The sequence below is a fragment of the Colletotrichum aenigma genome, assembly GCF_013390185.1.
Source record: "Colletotrichum aenigma strain Cg56 chromosome Unknown KSG_Cg56_contig06, whole genome shotgun sequence".
Lineage (NCBI taxonomy): Eukaryota > Fungi > Ascomycota > Sordariomycetes > Glomerellales > Glomerellaceae > Colletotrichum > Colletotrichum aenigma.
In genome coordinates this window covers 263,642-284,278 of record NW_023500912.1, presented here as the reverse complement: position 1 = coordinate 284,278, position 20,637 = coordinate 263,642, and the positions used below count along the sequence as shown (strand labels likewise).

The window sequence follows — 20,637 nt, the reverse complement described above, 5'->3', positions numbered from 1 at the left end:
GGACCTCAGGCTGCTCGGCTGCTGCCACTCGCTTCCCGTCCCGCCTGTTCCAAGGTTGGCTGCTCCTTCTCTCTCTCTCTCTCTCTCTCTCTCTCGGTTCTCTGGCAGAAAACAGAAAATGGGACGGGAATGACCTGAGGCCATCTTTCCATCAACAAATAGGCGAACCAGGTGCACACGGTATCCGTACACCTCACTCTTCAGGGACCATTTCAGGTGGGAGAAAGTGGGAAACCCACCCACCTGCCACCTGCCCTGTCTGTCCTGCCACGCCACGCCTGCCTCCCATCAGAACCTGGAACCACGCACTCCAACTGGACTCTGGACCACCACCTTCCACGCTTCGCTCACCGATAGTACGTACGTATCCATTCCGTACCCAAGGAAGGACCGCCGCACCTTCCTTTCTCGCCGTTTCATTTGTCAGACAAAAATAAAAACGACAGCGCACGTACCACATCCAGCGCTATGCGCCAGGAAACAGGTGGACGACCACCACACTACTAAGTACGAATAAGCGAGCACCGTTCCACCTGCCGCCCGACCATTGGCCCGTCTCCCGACGACCCGCTACTCAAAAGCGCCCACCTTTGATTGGCTCCATCGCGCCATTCTGTCCTGCACGTGGACGCGTTGGTCACACCAAATTGTTGGTTCCAGCCAACCAACACCCGCCCGCCAATCAATTCTCGTCAATTATTCCCCTCACCCAGGAACCTCTTTGTCTCACCTCACCGCCTTCTCACTCACGCCCTCGAATCATGAGTCTCATCCCATCCAGTTGCTTGTGCCTTCTCTCCTTCTGTCGTTGGCAGAGAAACGTTTAGTGTCGCAGACTAATGAACCTCATGATCTCATATGCTCTCATTCATCCAGCCTTCTTGATGAAATATGTGCTTGCATTGGGGGTTCGACATATATACGGATACACTGCACAAGTGCTGAGAATTACATGCAAATCGGCAATCAGGCAACAGTGGCGTTGGTGCATGCCGTCTCCCAAGCAGCCCAGGAAAATGGCTGCACAAGAATACCATCGTAACCAATGTCGATACCCGTTTGGGTCGTCTCAAGGCCTCCCAAAGGCGTGGCATCCCAGCCTTCACTCGTCGGTCCGTTTTCGGGATCCACAATGAAGGAAAGCCACAAGTCCTGCATCTCGTCGCTGACTTCATACTCAAACGCGGTAGACTTCTCACGCGCAATGTCGTGAGTCCCGAAAATCAGAGGAAGCTCCGCCGAATGGAACGCCCCCTGGCCTCCGGGCATGATGTTGGTGAAGTTGCTCGAGTACATGTAGCGGTACGTCCGGAGACCGGCAATGTCCCTCAGTCCAGCCTCGTAGTGCGCCGGGCACCCGAACAAGTTGTCGGCCACCACATCGGAGCCGTTGGTTGATGGGGCTTCAGAGCTGCCGCTGAAGTTCCATTCATCCCTGGTCGAACCGACGATCGAGGGCCCTTGGGCGACCTTTCCGTTCAAGGTGCGCTCTGCATAGTCGGAAAACTTGGTTCTCTCGTCAACGACAACGTTGAACGTCAGATTGCTGGCTTGGCCGAGATACTTTTGGATGTCCCGGAAAGGAACCTTCCTCAAGCATGCCAGCTCATCATCTTGGCACCCGAATGCGGTCGCCAGCGACGTGAAGCTGGAGTGTGTCGTGTCGGCGCTTCCGATGGGGATGAACGGTGATCCCGAGTTCTTGATGAAACCGATCGCGATGGGGTCCTCGGGGTATGCGTATTGGTAGTATGAGACCGACGCGGCGCCGGCACTTTGACCCCAGAGGACGATGCGCTCAGGGTCGCCGCCGAATTTGGCGATGTTGTCCCGGACCCATTCAACAGCCAGACGCTGGTCCAAAAGCCCCAGATTCTGTTCCTTGAGGTCAAGACCTGCAGCATTGGGGAATCCCCAGAGCCCAAGACGGTAGCTACACCAAGGTCAGTAAGGTACACACGGCTTTTGAGAGAAAAAGTCCTACTTGATGGCGACAACGATATGCTTCTGGCTTTTCTGCACCCATCGAGTCGGGGTTTGGTAGGCAATGTCATTGCTGCCCTGGATCTCAAAGTCAACAACAGTTGCAAATACTGTTCAAGGAGTTGCTAACCTCAGTAAAACCACCGCCGTGAATCCAGACGACGACTGGAAGAGCTTCCGAAGAGTCGACTGGGGCCCATACGTTGAGCGTCAGGCAGTCTTCGCTGGTGCTGTTGGGCCGGATCAAGAACTCCGCTTTCCATGCGCCTCCACCCCCCGGAGGATCCGTCTGCGGACAAGACGGACGCCGGAACGACGCGTTCAGATTCCCGAAGGACTCCTTAGGCAGGGCAGGGAGCCACCGACGGTCTCCGACCGGCGGTTCGGCGTAGGGGATGCCGTAGAAATGCGCGACCGATGGTGCCGATGCATCCGTGAAGCCATTCACTACGCCGTGTTGCGTCTCAATAGAGGTACTGGGCAACGCATAGATATTCTGGACGACGAGATTGCCCAGCGCTGAGATGGCAGTCAGGGCGTGAGAGGTCCGGAGCTGCATGATGGAGGAGGCGTTGCTCCACAAGAATTGAAGTGCCGCCTCCATCGCTGCTGCTGCTCTTGAGCATTTATATCAGTCTCGATTCCGAACTCGCTGCCGGGTAGATTTGCGGAGCCGGTACATTTGCCGCGTGCGGTGCCTCGCTCCGCGTATTTGCGGGGTAAACAATCCCGAGCCGAAGGGAGAGCGTTGAAGATCGTCGGCTCGCAATGTAGTATTCGGAGCGTTGTGTTTAGTGAGGGGAAAGAGTCGGCTCGATTGGCTTCTTTGGTAATTTTCTGGGGATGACGTTGATTCGACCGAATTGGAGCATGGGGAAGGGCCGAACAGGTGGGGTTTCAGTCCAATCAGTCCGGGGATTGTTCCCTCGCATCCTGCTTTGCATGACTCTCGTTTCCTCTTCCCCGTGGAGAAGCACGAGGTGTGTCTGGCGAGTCGCGTGAATAGTCGAATAGGGTGACAGGGTTGGCCGACCGACGGGATGCTTGGTTGCGTGCTCGAACAGGTAGTCACCTCGGGCCGATCGTCAACACGACAGTTGTCGCGATCTTGATCGTCGTTGCTTCACATAGACGCAGCCTCACATGTCGAGAAATTGACCAACGCCATCTTCAGCGTTGCTGTAGCTGCCGAGTCTTCGTGAGCATACTTTGTGGAAGTCACGCAGATTCCCTTGAATCATGGAGCCACTCTCGTCGTATCCCGCAGTGATGCTCGAGCTGAGTGTTGCAAATACCAATTTAAGCTGATTACATTTAGACATTTTGATCCAGAAGGAGTCGAAATGTCTTTTATTTCGGGAACGTGCCAGTGTTCACACGCAAAGAATATTACGAGCGTCCGGCGAGTAGCCAGACCTCCCATTGTGTTCCAATGCGGCTCAGCGATGCCCACTCTCTTATCTCATTAGACGTTGAGAGTCTGTGGTCTCTACCATATCCCAAAATGCGAGGAGGGAGTCGCACGATGATAAAAGAGTCAGTTTGCTTACACAAATCAACTCGCCTAATTGTGTGGGATGCTGCACCGCGACTCCGTGTCAAGATGAGTGCTTGTCCCAACCTCACATAGTGAGACCCATCGAGTCACAGTTGACAACGATCTATGGTCTGACTTACTTACCCCTCCAAATATGGACGCAGAACGCTTGCCGTTGTACGATTTCTTGAAGATCTCTCGGAAGTGTCTCTTCATGCTTGATTCTTGTTGCACGCCATACCTTGTCGACTTCAACCATGAGCATCCTCGTTTCTCCGACGAATCTTTGTAGTCAAACAACTTGATCGAGTCCAACAAATCGAAAAGAAGAACACGAAGGGTAAAATCGATGATCGGAAGCAAAGCTCATCAGCAACATGTCTTAGTCGTGCATCATCTCATTTTGGCTGACGTCAGTGCTACGGAATTTCAGATGCGCCACAACGCAGTAAGAACCACCGCATTGGGACCAGTTCCACGTGGCTTCCGTGAAAGGGATGCGCTCTGTTACGCCATGGTCTGCCAGTCAATAAGTCGACGGCGTCATGACTCCGTTCTGCGGCTGCCTCGGATGTGGATGAGTTGTTGTATATATGTGTGAAATATCTGCGACAGCTGTAAGTCAAACTTGTTGACCTTCTTGAAGACATGATTCTCCTCCGACGGTTGCATTTTATCACTTCACATTTCCCACGTTCACCAACCATAAGTCCAGCATTCAGCTTAACACGCAAGATGGCCTCGCAACCTTCTCACATCAATTTCCCCGGAAAGACCTCCGCAACACCCGGCGAAGAATTCGAAGTCCGCCAAACATCCACATCTGAGGACTGGCACCCTGATCCATCAAAGTCATTGCCTCTTTCGCCAGCTCGACAGGCATTGATTGATGATATCATTGCGTTATACTCCATGGAGCCGACCGTCGACCGGGTGAAGCGCTACACTGCCGACTGTGTCTACGACGACCAGTTTGTTTACGCCAATGATCGCTACAAGATGGCGGGACAGTGGTTCGCCTTGCCCAAGCTTTTTAATGCCAGCAAGAACGAGGGATACGAGATCGTCAAGAACGACCGCGACTTGATCCAGTTCAAAAATGAACAAAGCTGGACATTCAAGTTGATCCCAAAGACTGCGACCATCAACGCGCTCGTCAGCCTGAGCTTGGACCCTGGAACAGTCGATAGCGACTTCATCCAGGTCAAGTATCACAAGGATCAGGCAAATGACAAAGACTACAGTCACGAGTAAGTCCTAACACTTGCTGGGAGACATGACAACGCTAACCGCCGATGTCCTATGAAGGGGCGTGGGCTTCTCGTTCAAGAAGTGGCAAGCGGACAACGTTGCAAAATACATGGACAGCAAGGAGGTTGAAGTATTCATCGCCGACAAGGACGCAAGCAAGAACAAGGTCAAGAAATATGGAACTGGCAAAGCTGAGGGTGATGCCCCGATGAAGGATCTCTAAACAGCAGCGCGAACGCAATAAGAGATGTACAAATTCAAAAGACTAGCAATAACCCCGTCTTCCTAAATCAAATTCGTGGTTTCAGTGGTTCCTACGCTTGACTCGCGCGACCACGCCTTCTTGTCTGGCAAAGAAGGTGTTTCTGGTGTGCCACTGAGTCTTGGCTTGATCGTAGAATTCAAACCGATAATTCCACACCAACTGAGGAGAAAGCTTGTGCAGCTCAATCAAGGCAATGCTCTTGCCCAAGCACGTACGTGTGCCGCCGCCAATGGCCATCATGAACTTGTCCATGTAGTTGGCGCGAGACTGATCCATCCAGCGGTCAGGGTTGAAACTTTCTGCGTCTGCACCAAATACTTTCTTATCAAAGTGCAGCACGGCGGCGTTGATGCCAACAACATAGCCACCCGGGATGAACTGTCAGCAGAGCGTCATGCCCTGAGGGGGCACAATACGAGGCAGAGCTGTGTTTGGTTTGTCAGAGGCACGCCCGGATCATGAAGCAAGACGACTTACATAGCTGGGCACCAGTATGGATACGAAGAGCCTCCTTTATGCACGCGCAAAGGTAGGGAAGTTGGCTCGCCTCTTTGTATGTGGGAGGCATGCTGAGACGACCCTCATTGACGGCTTGGTCAACCTCAGCCTCCAGCTTACGGTACGCCTCCGGATTGTGCATCAGGTGATAGAACAGGGAGCGAAAGGCGATGGCAGTGGTGTCGCTGCCAGCAAAGAGTGCACCGTAAGACTCTTGCTCAACATCTCCCCAGCGGTAGTCGAACTTTTCACCACTCTTCTCGTAGATGGAGAAGACCTGCTGTGCCATGTCGGTTCTGGGGGCCTCGAGGCGCGACTCATACGCATCCTTCATGAGGCGTGCAGAAGACTCGCCAATGTTCTTTCTAGCACCAGGTGTCAGCTGAAGTACGCTTCATGAAATTCCAGACTATCAGCTCACACTCCCTTGGCAATCTCCTTGCCTGCAGATGTGAGCATGCATCCAATGCCAACGAAAGGGCGCAGGATCGGCGGCGCCACACCCATCAGGCAGACGAAGGGAATCATCTTGTCGAGAGACTTGATCCAGTCATTTTGGTCCTTTCCCTCATCAACGAATCCAAAAGCTCGGCCATAGAAGAGTTCACCAATGATGTCAAAGGTGTACCTGTTGCACTACTTAGTCCGGACTTCTTGACCGTGTGAAGACTTTGTTAAAAACGTGGTGATGGTCACTCACCAATGCAGCCATTCTCCGATATCACAGGGCTTTCCCGAGTCAGCGTACTGTCCCAAGCGTTCGGTCAAGAGGTCGCTGCAAGTGTCGATGTATTGCTCGGACTTGAAACATTGCTCATGGAGTATACACTGCTCGTGATCCTTCGCCTTTGGCCATGCTTCTTGTCGCTCTTGCAAGAGAAGACATCGCCGTGAGGGCTGAAACCGGTTGTATTGTAGGGCTCGTAGAATTGGGCTTTATCCAACGCGTTGGAAAAGCGATAGATATCCGCAAATGCGTCAGGACTACAACACCTATTAGCCACGAGTAAATCAAGAACCCGTTCCGAGTTCATATCCTTACTCCGACCATGAGATCTCGTCTGGTGCCAGTCTGACTAGTGGACCATATTTTTCATGGAGTGCTCGTTCATCCTTTTCGACGTCCTCGGTCCAAATCTTCAACATGTACCACAACCGTGATACCGTCGCAAGGAAAGGCCCGGGGATTCCGCTGAGGGGATGGAATGTGCGTGCATAGACGACCAAACCAATCCAGTAGATGACTGGGAGTGCCACAAACACCCCAACTCGAGGTAGCGAGAGCTCCAGGAACATTGTACTACGCTGTTGTAAGGCGAAAGACAAGCGTATCTTGAACTAACTTGGACCGAAAATGAGAGTCTGCGTCTGCAAAATGAGGGGGTTCCTGGAGCCTATTTATAAGGCTAGTGGGGAGACGACATGCGCAATCCCATCCAGAAGTCACGCCCAGCGCTACCGTGAAAGATGCCCCACGACAGATCCAAGCGACCCGACATTAGATTGTCCATGCTGAGCAACCCATGCGGACGGACGTCTGACATCGCTTCGCCGAGTAGTACGGATAATAGTGGAGTTGATTCCGTGTATCGGCTTGCCCTACCGTCCGAGACCGAGAGACTTTCTATCTGGACAACATGAAGTTTCTGACCGGAGTTCGGAGCAACACAAATAGGTACCCTGGCGATTGAAGGACACTAGTGTTAGCCCATGAGTCATTTGGCATATTTTATGGGATACCCGAATCGAGTTGAGTAGTGTCGGACGCATTTGACTTTTGCTAATGGATCGCGATTTGGACATGACGCAAAATAGCACACCGAGAGGCAAGACATCACGGCCACTAATAGTCCTACTAAGTGAGCAACATGTTTCAAGAGACGAGATTACACCTTGTTCTGAAGAAAGATTCTGGTTCTAAGCCTTATGATGCTTCGTGTGGAATCCGAACGCGAACATCTGCATGAAATAGGCGATGCGCGTCAAAATTGTCATCAAGCCTGCATTCCATGAATGACTTTTGAGAGGGCATTCAGAACTTCTGTGACCCCCCCCCCCCCGTGAGAATGATGCGAGGGTTTTGACCTGGTGGGTTAGTTCCGCCGGCAGTCGGGTTCAACCACGATGCCGAATCTTATCGCCTGGATCCGCAAGAGCTGAGGAGACGCCGCTTGATCACGAGTTGGAAGTTTGAATGAATTTTGGGATGAAGCGGACATTAAAATTGTCTTGGTATTGTAGATAAATAGCTGATTTGCTTGCTTTCGTCATAGCATGGCGATAGACGAATCAGAAGTTGAGCCATGTCAAGGGTGTGATCTTGATTAAGTTGAGGTACCTCAGCTGGTCAAACGCACACCGAATGGATCCGAAATAGCCAAACATTGTTTGAAAAGGTCGTATCATTGAGAACTTACTTTATTGAAATGAAGACGATCCGACTGTGTGGAAAGAGTGGAGGTTGCTCACAGGGAGTAGTAAATTCTGCCCCGAGCCACCCAGTCAACCAAAATAATGAACACCAACGACGCAATGATTAACACAGCCCAATTCATGTTCACTTTGTATTATCAGTTACATGTAATCGAAAGGTTGATGGAATCATCTTCGGAGGTAGACACTCACAAGGAAAGCGGCATCAGCAGGACAGTATTAATAACCAACATTCTTGACCGAAAAACGCAGATCTTACCACAACATGATTATAACCAAGGACGACCAAATACCCGACGCAATGTTAATAGGCTTACCAAACCTACCAAGGCTGAATGCACGATTGTCGGGCAAGCAACCGCGCCCAATCACCAGAAGCAGCCACCCTAGCGTCAGTACCATGGAAAGCCAACTAGATCTCTCGCATTGGATTGCATACCATTATCACAGGAATGAAGTATCCAATCTGGATAGCTACACCGCCGAGACTAACGATTTCTTCGAAAGCGTGGCCACTCCCAAAGACTTCCAATCCTGCGGACAAGTCAGAATGTCGCATGTTGTAAAGAGGACTGTGTGTACCTGTCGCCATTTCCGCCGCCACGATGAAGAAAAATAGCGTTGATTGGTGTCCGGAAACTGGAGTTGATCCGGAACAAAGCGGTAGAAAATGGCATGGCATTATCCCTGGCTAGTCCCCAAGCCAGTCGTGACGCAGCGCTGTTGATGCCCATTATGACCAAGAAGCTGTGAAACAGAATTCTTGTCAGCAGCCACATAGATATTGATGATGTCATCAGCACCTGATAACTTACTTGAGTGACACGATTATCACTGTTATGAAGGCTATGCCCCCGGCTGTGTACCTTTAGGGGATCGATTATCCAAGGTATCCAGGGCAGACTAAGAATCGTAAGTCATCATCACGGCCTTAAAGCCATTGGTTTCAGGCACTCCTCCGGTGCTCACTCTGCATCAAGAGACTCCGGCCAATTTCCAGTGGCAAATGAAATTAGCAGAGCACTCGGAAGCCAAGTGATTCCGCTGAAGATCATGGACGAGATCATTGGTCTCTGCAAAAAGTATATCAGTCATTGCAGGCAATATGTCATGTTTCCGAGAAGATGTCATCTTACTGGCGCGTTTCTTTTAGACATCCTTCTCGAAGTCCGCTTCGAGCCTCCTCTTTGTGAGGGTAAAACTACTGCATCCAGCCGGGGGCACATCAACTTCGCCGCTAAAGTACACATGGAGATTGAAGGTGACAATTTGCGCGCTTGAGCATGTGCATCATGACCAGCTCGTTGGGTATTCAGTTGCTGAGGAGATGGACTGATTCCAGGAGGAAACACGCACTTGGTGTTCTTCGGGTCTAACAGAGACTCTTCCAACCCGAAAGACGATGTTTGTGACTTCTTGTTCGACGCTCAAGGATTTCAAGAAATGAGTGTCAAGCAAGTGGTATGTCCCCATTGCGTATATATTCGCTATGGCGGACTGAGCTGGGCTTTTGCTAATGTTTATCCAGGTTTGGCACAATTGGCTTGCTGACTCATTATCACGAGGAACATGGTGTAACTTTGCACCAGGCTACAGTTTCAAGTAACTCAAAGATCTCCGAAAACACCAAGGCAATATACTATTTGCCAGTGGGGACTGGGTCTTAGGATGGAGGGTATTCATTGATGGCGATATCGAGGAAGGTACCAGAGCTGCCAAGGCCGTCATGGACGATATGCGGCCGGAAAAACCATGTTTATCAGCACTTTGAAAAAGTTCTACTTGCACTATTAGGAATGTCAAGTAGCCCAAGAAAGGTTTCCCTTCCCATGGCTCGATCAATCATGAAAACTCCCCGAGATTATGGTGCTTTATGTCATAGAGCAATCGGGCTCACATTGATCACATGATGAATACTTTAGCTTGTGGTAGTAGTGAGATCCATCGATCGCCCAGTGTTCTTCTTTTCCAGACTCGTTCAAGTTGATCCATGCCTTTGCGAAGATTCTCAAAGCCGCTGCGCTTGTAGAAAGATGCGAATACCTCCCGGAAGAATGATTTATGCTCTTCCAGAACACTGTCGGAAGCCGCCATAAAGGTTGCCCAGATGAGGACTTGTTTACCGGGCGAGTCAGCAGGGAAAGATTCAAACGTCTCCTTGAATCGTTGAACTCGGCAGATAGACTCGGCGAACTGTGGAAAGCCGTCGCTAACGGAAGCTACCGACAGTATATCGCGACGCGCTTGGTCGAGATATATGTCGTAGGATTGCTGGATGAGACTCATGACCAACGACGTAATCGGATAGTGCTCTGGCTGATGCTGAGAGCAGTGCCTGATGCATTCAAACGCCTGCGTGATGTTCTGGCGAGTGCTCAGTGTTGTGATACCCCACTGCTCATTGATCAGCGGTGCAGCGTATACCCGCATTCTGGAAGTGGAAAAGTTAGCTGTGATCACAGCCTAGACCTCTGGAGCCCCGACGGCGCAAGGTAACTGTTGGTGCGGAAAAGGCGGAATCTCTCCAGTGGCGAAGATCCACAAACGCTTACTTGTGAACTTGGCGGACGATAAAACGTGACAGCTCATCTTCGCCCAGGCTGTCTTCTCCCCCGATGGCTTCGAGTGCGGACTCAAGTAAGCGAAATAGCAGCGGGAAGTCATCTGAACCTGTGACCATGACTGCTACCAACAGCACTAGGATGGCGAGTAAGATGGACAGTCTAGAGGATTGGTCGCTGTGTCCGAGATCTCGGCGTTGAAGATCTGCAATTGTGCAGGCGTACAGCTGAGATGCTGAAGGATTGTCGTTTGCAGATAGCTGATATGACAGGCCCGGCGGTGCTGGAAGGGAGTCCTCACGGAAATCCAGGCTCTTTGATTGAGATAAGCGTTGCCCGTATCGATGGAAAGAGGCGACTGTCAACACTGAGTTTAGTACCAATTGATCTAGATGGGCAATTGGCAAGACCAGATGCCTCCACCCGTTGTGCAAGCCATCTATCGCCACCATTTCCCCGGCGATATGATCGGAGACTAAGAAGACAGTCAACAGGTTGAGCAACTTGAGGAACACTGGCATGAAGAGATTTTGACGAGACGTACAATGACGGATAAGAGGTACCGCCCATGATGCGACTTTGGCAGGTGGCGGCTGAACCCTTAAGCAGCCATGCTTCCGTGCTATCCCCGCTGTTGCCATGTTTCTCGTCTGAGCGAATTCCTGCGGCCTCTGCGACTGGAGGAGAGGTTTATTGTTTGATGAATCTACCACAGACTCAACATTGTCGTCAACGGTAGCTTCGCTGAGAGACGCCGGGATATCCGCATAACCCAGTACTTGATCGTTGTCTTGTAGGAAATGTTCCTCACTGCCAAGTTCTTCATACAGCTTTGCGCTGTTTGGGCATGGCTTTGATATTCGCTCCAGGGATGACGCTTTTACTTGTTGTTCGGCATCTCGTCTAACCGCTGTTAGAAAGTAGAAACGGGTTGCCGAAAGAAGTGTGCTGGTATCACGCACCCCTCGAAGACTTCCTGGATTGTCTTGCCCACCCAGAAGCCCCGGGCAGCGATACCATCGCTGAAGCGATGTCAAATGCCGAGCCCACTGCACTTTAGGCCTCTGGATTGGCATTTCTCGCATTCCGGCTCCGTACGATCGCAGCTTATCCTACGTTTTGAGCACTCAAAGCAGCCTGTGGTCGAAGTAAACCCTGGGATTAGTTCAAATCTGGGGATAGGGGTGTAACCCGGGGGTGGGGTTCAATCGGACCTCTTGTCTTGGGCCGGTACGGACGGGGCTTCCGGGGCATGATTTCGCAGGTAAATGCCCAAAGCGGCCCGTGTAAAATACCATGATGCACTGGAGATGAGCAGGCAGGGAATAGAAGCTTAAATGAGACCAGAATGTGCTCTGTTGACGACTGTTATCTTCGACGTGACTAGTGTCGCCGTGATCGGTGCCCCGCCACCGAGTGGAGAGATAACCAACACTATGCCAGATTCGAAAGGTTAAATGAGACCACTGGTTTGCCGGCCGTCCGGGTGACCTGCCGGCAGATTTACCCCGCATCGGTCCACTACCCGGCCCTGGATCGACGATAAGACCTAAGAAGCTATTTTGCTGGAGACCATTGCATAGAAATGATTCGTCACAATGAAAGCAATCGACTCTGGGGCAACAAGCATTAAAAGAACATTCAGGATAAGTTCGCAGTTCGCGAGTATTATGACGAGATCACGAGCCTGATTCCTGAAATTACCATGAATCAGGATAACAGTCTTTGAGTTCTGGAGCTCGAAAAATTGAGGAGGGGAAGTCTTCCTCACGGTCAACGCAGGTTATCTAGTCTTTCTTCATCAAATGATATGAGCTGCCATTGCATGTGAGGTACCCAAAGTTTGCTGCCCCTTCGCTGAAAGTCATGCCTCTACCGAGTCTTTTGTATATGTCAAGTTTTTTGGAAGGTGTTTCTGAGGCCAAGTAGCGGGCATCTTCGACCCTGGAGTGTCTTTAGCCAATTCTACTCAGTCCTTTTGGTAGTCGGCGTTATACTTGCTGGTCGACTATTCATCGTTGTGGTTGGTATTAGTAGTGGACATCGCAATCTTCGGCTCAAGTATAACATTTATCGCCTCCCGCGTATTGCGAAAGGCTTGTGGCCTTAACAGCACTCTCATCGAAGCTCGGCCCAAACTCTATTGCTTCTGACAGGTTGATATCACCCATCGAGACACCAGAGTTATGACACTCTGCCTTTTCGACTTCCCACTGGGTATTTGGATGCCCACGTTGACACTATTTCCAACCTCCATTCAAGCAAGATTCTTCCCACTTCAATGCATCAGTCTTAAGGCTCTTCCAGATCCATTGCTTTGGCATCTCGATTTGTTTCCATGCGTTCTCTTCTCTTGGGCTCCATTCACTCATCAAGTTCAAAGACTCATCATGCACAAAGATACTATCATGACCACAACGCCGCGATTCTTTCAGCCTGCACTTCTGAATGATTTTGGAGGGTTCGCTCGAGAGGCCTGGTCTCAGTGTCCTCGCCTTCCATATGCTGCCGAGACAGTACCTGCCTGGCTGTGACCAGAGCCTCAGCCCATGCGGGTCCATGGCAGTCTCGGGGAAGGTGCTGCTGATGTCAAAGGCAGGTGTCGATGGCACTGGCCTTCCTTTCCTGCCCCTCGACGCGTTCCAGTTCTTTCCAGACCTCGAATCTTCCGTTTGAAACTTTCCTCCTTCCTTCAACATCCGTGGTTTTGAAGCCACTTTCCTGGGAATCGAGGAAATTCGAGCACCAAGACGTCGACTCCGACGTCTCTTGCCTTGCTTTCAGCCACGGTGTCTGCAGCCTGACTACCAGAGTTGACACGCATTTCACTCGCCCAGAACATTCCGGAAGTTGCTGCGGCTGTCTCGTGTCGAAAAAGCAACAGAAACTTTCCTCAAGATCCTTCCTCGCATTCACCAGGATGGATTTCTCGTCGCCTCCCAGCACCGGCGACCCTTCCCGAGAGAGCATCGCGCAATGCCCAACCAGCGACTTGCAGCTTCCTCGCCTTGGCACTTGTCCCCAGCAGCAGATTCCGGGCTTGGGACTTATCCATCACGAGCCGCAGATCATCCACTATGACCATGCTCAGCGCACCTTCCGACGCGAAGGTGATCCTGGTAGGATCCCTCTTGCACTACTCGGGCTCGCCACGCCTGTCCTTTTTGTTGGTTTCACTGTGTTGCTGACTTCGAGCACAGAGACAGACCATGTCTTCCACAACTCGAGCGTCCATCGAGACGAGAAGTCCGACGTCGAGATTGCGCAGATCAAGGCCCGCGAGCCCAACCCGAACGAAGCGTCTGCCTCCGACTGCGACGTTGCCGCGAAGGATCCCCGCAAGCGGGTCCTGTTCGATTTCATGTCTCGAACTCCCAGCTCTGCCGCTTTCGACAAGTACGAGGAAAAGCTGCTGAAGCGTCCCTGCCATGTCTTTGAGGACTCTACCGGTCCCATCGGAGAAGTTGATCACACAGGGAGTCAGTTGGAAGCTGTCAACGCCGCTGGCGCGTACCCCCGTCGACCTTTCCAAGGAACGGACTTCAACCTTTCCGAACAAGCTGCGCAGTCTGATGCAGCCCAGCCCGTCTCTAGACCCCACGTTCAGGCCACTCAAGCTCAAGTTACTCAGCTTACTGGAATTGCTGATCGAATCGCCACCGTCATCGAACTCCTGCGTCACTCTGACGACCAGCTGTCGGATGCCTACGATCGCATGAGTGAAGCCGACCTCGCCATCGAGGAGCTTCGCACTGGCATGCAACGATCTTGGGAGAAGATCCAGTCCCAGGCATCCGGCCCTCGCGATCGTGAGGCGTCGAACGCTTCCGGCACAACCACTCCAGCCAGCAGTGACAGCTTTGCCGATATTGAAGCCAAGCTGAAGGACATTACCCGCCAGAAACGCTTGATCGAGATGGAGATTACTGGCCGCGAGTCCAAGAGACAAAGAATTGAGGAAGCATTTGCTGCCTTCGTCCCGCCCCAAGGCCTTCCTGGCCTGGAGAGATTGGAAGAGACGGCCGATGAATACGTTCCAGCTCACTCGGGTTTGTAGGGTGGTAGACAAGGTGAAATATCGTGGCGTTTGAAGAGAATTCGAGGAGGATTTGGTTGCGGGAATGGCTCGGTTTGGTCAATGTACAGTACTCTCGGTTTCTCACGGTGTCCCTTTGCACAATAAATTCTAGTCAGATAGACTCTCAATAACTGCAACCCGCCAGTGCCATGTCCCCATTCGACAACACCCAGGCTGAAATCAGAGAATTCCAACTTTGATGTCAAAGTCATACCCGATACATGCGCGCAAGTGTGCAACAAGCCAAAGCCACGAGTCTGTGGAAGCTGTTACCTTTGACTTTGGATCAATTGAGGGCATCATGAGTGTATCTGCAATTTTCAGGCTGATGCATCCTAGTGGGTTCATCCTTTCACCAGTATTCAATAACATCGCCAACCCCCACCCTTTATTGAGCCAAGTAAACAAAGATCCCCCTTCGGGACGAGAGACGTCTCGATGGCAGCAGTGATGAAGCTAACAGATCCTGCCTCTTGCTCGTGTTGCTTTGATTCTTGGAAGGAGCTGTTTCTTCTCACCATCGCTTGCTGCTTCTCCATCTTAAACCCATCCAACCCGGGTCCCTCACTTCGACGGATCGCCTGGGAGCCCGGAAGTCGGGACTTCGACCTCGATTCCGCACCACGCTCATTTTTCACTCGTTTACCAACTCGTTCTTTCTCGTCAGTCGGACCTGCTTCTTTTTGGCTTGGATTTCCTTCGTTTGCCAGGGACCCGTTTGCCAGGGACCGCCTCGTTCCACGCCGCCGTCACAGCCCGAATATTCCCCAGTGAAAACAGCGACTGAATCACTAGGACCATCAAATCCAGCACCAAATTCAGCACTGCAGCAAAGATGGCAGAAGATTCCGCCCTGTACCAGGTGAATTCTTTCGAGAATGTCTCGGACCTTCTTGGGGACACCAGCATCGCTGCTTCTGCCGAGATGAGACGTGCCCAACATGACGACTCATCCGTACGTCACGATTCCAACGAGTGAGGTGCCACACAAAATGTTAATGAAATCATCGGCTGACGAGCAACATGCGCAGACCTGATAATTATCTTATCCCCACTGAAGGTGATAGCATTTCATGGAGCGAAGAGGGTGGCGTGGGCACAGCCGAAATACAAGGCATCCTGGACAGGAACAACGTTCATTATGACGAAGCCTGCACTGCTGAGTTGGAGAACCCCGGATTTTTCGCTGAGGAGCAGACTTATGGCTTGAGAGAAGATGAACCCTTCTACCTTCAGGACGAGGACGTTAACCTTGACCACGTTGACCACGACAGACAGCATGCAGTTGAGCCCCTCCATCTGGACCTCGAAGGCTCTGACTGCTCCGATCTGGGAGCTGCAGAGGACAAGTTGGTACAACAGCGCTACTGGCAATTCGAAGAAGCCATATTTCAGCTGCAAGGACCCAGAGAGCGCTTGACAGGTGACACTATTGAGCTGATGCAAGAGCTCATCGCGGATTCTGCTCTTGATCGTTCTGAAGCTGCCAATAACGCTCTACTCATGCACCCCCTATGGCTCAAGATTGATGGCGACTTGCCTTCCAGGCTTCCCAGGGCCGCCTTCAAGGCGAGGCGCGTCTTCGCTGTCATGCACCACGACAGTCCCCTGCACTGGACCCTTGGTGAGATCGACCTCGCTGCGCACACTTTCAGACACTACGACCCGATGGGCGATGCGGAGATGATCTACAAAATTTGCCAACGTGTCCTGAATTGGCTGGAGGATTTGACCGGCGATGCTTTCATGATGGAGGACCTGGTAAGTCCCGACTCCAACTCGTGCCCTTTGGCATTGTTGCTCTAGGCTGACCTGCACCTCCTAGACCGGCCCCCGTCAACCTGATGCCACCAGCTGCGGTGTCTACGTCCTTGATGCCTTGAGCTACCTGATCGAAGAAAACCCTCTCCCGGAAGAGGCCGATATGATGCACCTCCGGCAGAAGCTGCTGCAACTGGCTACCGAAAGATTCGATGAAGATTTCCCCGGCGAGACAGTTAACTCTCACGAAGACCAGTTGAACGATCCAGCTGTTTCGATCACTTATGTTGAATTACTTTCCGATGATGACGACAGAGAAGACCAGGGAGCATCTCTAGATCTGGTATGGGATGCCCAGACTCGGCCGTTGAAGAGAGCCATCGACGAGACGGACGCCAGCGACATGCACAGAGACGACAATCATTGCACTTGCTCACAATGCATAAAGCGAGCCAGAATTGATGGATGATCATGAGCTTTAAGCAAAGAGTGCATATACGAGGCTTGAGCCATGGTTGATATGCTGCATGCGCTTGCTTGCTACAGGAGGGACAACGGTTGAGAGTATGCTCCGATGATACGGAATGAGGATATCGGGGACTAGCGCACAGCCACTACATGTATGGATGCATTGGTGAAGACATCTGTTTTGCAGACATCAGGTTCGGGAAAGCTGTGCGAGGAACAGCGTCAACGGTTGAGTTGTCCCGCATGTTTGGATGGTGTGGTATGATGCTGGTCTACTTGCAGAATAAAAGGGATGATGTACGTATTCTATTGGCTCCATTGGTCTTTGCTTGGTATCTGTATGGCGATATCGCCATGCGTACTATTATTCTTTAACTTGTGGTGCACTCCGCCGACTAATGCCCTTATTTTTGAAGTGGTTGCTCGTTGTGTTTTCGGCCGTCGTGTCCAAATCGCTATTGTCACTTGTGCTGCATTCATCTTCGCAATTGCTTCGGACGCATGAAGACGATGAAGTGGCACATGGATGTTGTCCAGAGAATTGGACCGAGTACCGTGTATTACTAGGCTGTTCTGGTACTGCCAGAAATCTTGGTTTCAACCTTTGCAAAGCTATGAGCCAGTCAGTCTGTCGCCTGTACTTCAGAAACCAACGCTGCATACCTCTTAAGTCCGAATTTGGTCCATAATACCGAGGCTCCATCACCGGCAGTTTTCTTACGTATATGGGAGGGCCTAGATATACTATTCGATGACCTCTTGTTTGCGGTATTAAGACGTGAGGCTTCCTTTTGAACGAGTGTTTATGGTAAGTCGGCACTCGTCCTGGAGCTGATTGAGTTGTGTTCAACTTGTCTGGAGCCATGAGAGCCAAGGTTGAAAGATTATCGAAGTCTTGAACCGACGAGACACCGAAGCAAGACGGACCACTCCGGTTTAAATCATTTGTGCATAGGTACTGCGACACGCTGTCTTGATGGAAAGAACTTATGTCTCCCAGCTCAGGATTACCAACCGAACAGCCCTATCAGGTGACTACCTAACCCCGGTCAACCCCCATGTTTTAGTAGTTCGTCGGAAGGCGAGCGCAACCTCTCAGCCACCGAAATACAGTCCGTTGCAGTGACAGCGTCCGCCCCCCCTTTTTTTTCCCCGCTTATGCAAAAATATGAAAAAAAGCCTATTTTTCACTATAACGCGCATTTTTGCACATCGTACGTAAAACGCGCTAAATCTATTACTAATACTTTAATTACTATTAATTACTATAATTATAATAGTATTTAAATATATAACTATATAATAGAGATATAAAATACATATTTAATACTTCTATGATAGTTAATTTATTTATAGAGATATTATTAACTTAATTAGGTTTTCTTATTTTATATTAATTAATTAATAAAAACTATATTTTATTTTTATAAAAACGTAGAATAATACTTATTAAAAAAAATAAAAAGATTTATTATATAATTTTATATATCTATTTAACATATAATCTATATAGCTTTAAATAATATAAAAATATATTAAAAGGCTTAATATAGTTATTTAAAATAAACAGCTTTAATAATTAATAAAAATAATAATTTTTCAAATAGCTTAGTTTATTTATAATTAAACGTTTTTTATTATATGGATTATATTTAGTTATTAATTATTATTTATTAATTAATGTATATCTATAGTCTATTGTATTTAATATATTAAAAATGTATTAAGTAATAATAATAATATAATAATATTTCAAATTTTACATTTATAGCTATTAGGAATTATAATAACATTACTATTTAAAAACTAAAAAACTTATAAACTAGTAAATACTGTTAACTATGTTAAGTAAATAATTTAATAATATAGGTTATAATGTAATATTATCAGTAAATATAGAAATATAAAGAATATTATTAAAATTAATAAAAAATAGAAATATAGTATTATATAAAACTTTTTAAATTATTATAATATTATAACAATTTATCTCTTAAAAAGATATAAGATTTCTTATTTAAAGTTTTTAAGATTTAAATTAATTATTTTACAGTAAGTTAGTAATTGAATTTATTTAGCTAGATAAATAAAAGTTTTATAATTATTGCTATTTAATAAAATAATAGATTATAATATAAGTATTTATACTATATATAATAATATTACTCTAATTAGTTAATATTTATTAATAAATTTAATATTAATAAAGATATTAAGATATAAAAGACTAAATGAATATTAAACAAGTTTATTATACTTTAAACTATAGAGAGTAATTAGTTTTAAAACCTTTATATATAAATTTTATTAACTCTTATGTTAAATAATATCTTACATTTAACTATATATTATAATATAACTAATAGTAATAATTTGTTTTTTTAGCTATAACAATATTTTATTCTAGAGTATAAATATTCTCTAAAGCTAAATTCTATTATTATTATAAATAACTTTTTCTGTTATTATAAATTTTAAATTAAAGATTTATACTAAATATTAAATATTAATTTTAAGTTTCTATTTTTATATTTATTAGACTTTAATTTTATTAAGAAGTATTTTAGTAATTTAAAGTAATATATTAGAAACATATATTTAAAATAGAATGATAATACGAATAATATTTTGGATTTTATGCAATATCTATATAACTATATTATAAAAATTAAGTATTATCTATCTTAAATTAGAAGCTATTTCTACTATTTATCTATTAATTTTAATAGAATATTTAATAATACTAAATTATAAAAAAGAGAATAAGTTATAAATATTAATATTAATAAATAATCTAAATTTGTATTCTATAATTATAATAAGTCTTAATTATATTATTATAAGATAAGGATTCATTAAATTTATAATTATAGCTAGTAAGAATATGAAACCTTTAACTATAAGTATATTAATATATATATAAAATATATTATTAATATTTATAATAATAATTTATAATAATAATATATTACTATAGCTTATAGTTATAGATTTTAGTTATAATTAGAGATTTTAATTATAATTAACTAGAAAGTATTAAGATAAATTATACTATTTATAGATCTAAAATTATAGTAAAATTATTATTTTTATATACATAAAATAGTAATATTACATCTATAGCTATAAATAGACTTTTTTATAGTTAAATATATTATATAAAAAATGATATATGTAATTAAAGTTTAAATTGTTTTTATTATATTACTTATTTTCTCTATCCTTTTTTAAGTAATATATCTCTATTAATAATGTATTATTTAAAATTTTAATCTAATTATTTTTATTATTTAGCTTAACTTTATGTTATTTAATTTATAATTTTTTAAATAACATCTATGATACTAATAATAAAATAAAACTAAAAACTAAAGTACTAATATATTAAGATAACTTTAATTTATTTAAAACTAATATTATAGAGTTTTTAATTAATATTATTATTATCTCTCTTAGTAATTTAATATATATTCTTATATAAATATCTCTCTTTAACTCTTAATAATATAAAGAAAAGTTGAAATAAGATATTATATTAAAAAACTGTTAAATTACTCTCTATAATAAGTATTATTATTTACAAAAGGTTTAATTAAATTCTTGATGTCTTTAATAAGGTTTTCAGTGAAACTTTATTTAGTAATTTATAAATTATTTATAAATTGCTATTTATTAGGTATAATTTATATAACTTTCTTTCAATTTTGTATTAATATTATATTACTTACTGTAGATAGATATAAATTACTTAATAAAGTTAGCTATGTAATTTAAAGCTTTTTAGGGTAAATCTAATACTATT

The 20,637-nt window shown here is 46.5% G+C and overlaps 6 protein-coding genes across 6 annotated transcripts; 3 read left to right on the top strand and 3 right to left on the bottom strand.

Annotated features, from left to right (window-relative positions):
- Positions 1-966: 966 nt before the first annotated feature.
- Positions 967-2,587, bottom strand: ACHE-0 (Acetylcholinesterase; the record flags this gene model as incomplete). Its single annotated transcript, XM_037324333.1, has 3 exons — positions 967-1,933; positions 1,985-2,061; positions 2,114-2,587. The coding sequence occupies 3 exons, from the start codon at positions 2,585-2,587 to the stop codon at positions 967-969; spliced, it is 1,518 nt and encodes a 505-aa protein (XP_037176990.1).
- Positions 2,588-4,255: 1,668 nt separating this feature from the next.
- CGCA056_v009085 (uncharacterized protein) lies at positions 4,256-4,994 on the top strand (the record flags this gene model as incomplete). The annotated part of the gene is made up of 2 exons (XM_037324332.1): positions 4,256-4,770; positions 4,829-4,994. 2 exons carry the CDS (start codon positions 4,256-4,258, stop codon positions 4,992-4,994), a joined length of 681 nt encoding a protein of 226 aa, XP_037176989.1.
- An 81-nt stretch (positions 4,995-5,075) lies between these two features.
- Positions 5,076-6,830, bottom strand: gsfF-0 (Cytochrome P450 monooxygenase gsfF; the record flags this gene model as incomplete). The annotated part of the gene is made up of 7 exons (XM_037324331.1): positions 5,076-5,414; positions 5,448-5,461; positions 5,514-5,899; positions 5,956-6,162; positions 6,235-6,263; positions 6,362-6,518; positions 6,577-6,830. The coding sequence occupies 7 exons, from the start codon at positions 6,828-6,830 to the stop codon at positions 5,076-5,078; spliced, it is 1,386 nt and encodes a 461-aa protein (XP_037176988.1).
- Positions 6,831-9,869: 3,039 nt separating this feature from the next.
- Positions 9,870-10,647, bottom strand: CGCA056_v009083 (uncharacterized protein; the record flags this gene model as incomplete). The annotated part of the gene is made up of 2 exons (XM_037324330.1): positions 9,870-10,398; positions 10,520-10,647. 2 exons carry the CDS (start codon positions 10,645-10,647, stop codon positions 9,870-9,872), a joined length of 657 nt encoding a protein of 218 aa, XP_037176987.1.
- A 2,801-nt stretch (positions 10,648-13,448) lies between these two features.
- CGCA056_v009082 (uncharacterized protein) lies at positions 13,449-14,585 on the top strand (the record flags this gene model as incomplete). Its single annotated transcript, XM_037324329.1, has 2 exons — positions 13,449-13,647; positions 13,729-14,585. 2 exons carry the CDS (start codon positions 13,449-13,451, stop codon positions 14,583-14,585), a joined length of 1,056 nt encoding a protein of 351 aa, XP_037176986.1.
- An 856-nt stretch (positions 14,586-15,441) lies between these two features.
- Positions 15,442-16,836, top strand: CGCA056_v009081 (uncharacterized protein; the record flags this gene model as incomplete). Its single annotated transcript, XM_037324328.1, has 3 exons — positions 15,442-15,581; positions 15,638-16,367; positions 16,432-16,836. The coding sequence occupies 3 exons, from the start codon at positions 15,442-15,444 to the stop codon at positions 16,834-16,836; spliced, it is 1,275 nt and encodes a 424-aa protein (XP_037176985.1).
- Positions 16,837-20,637: the final 3,801 nt, after the last annotated feature.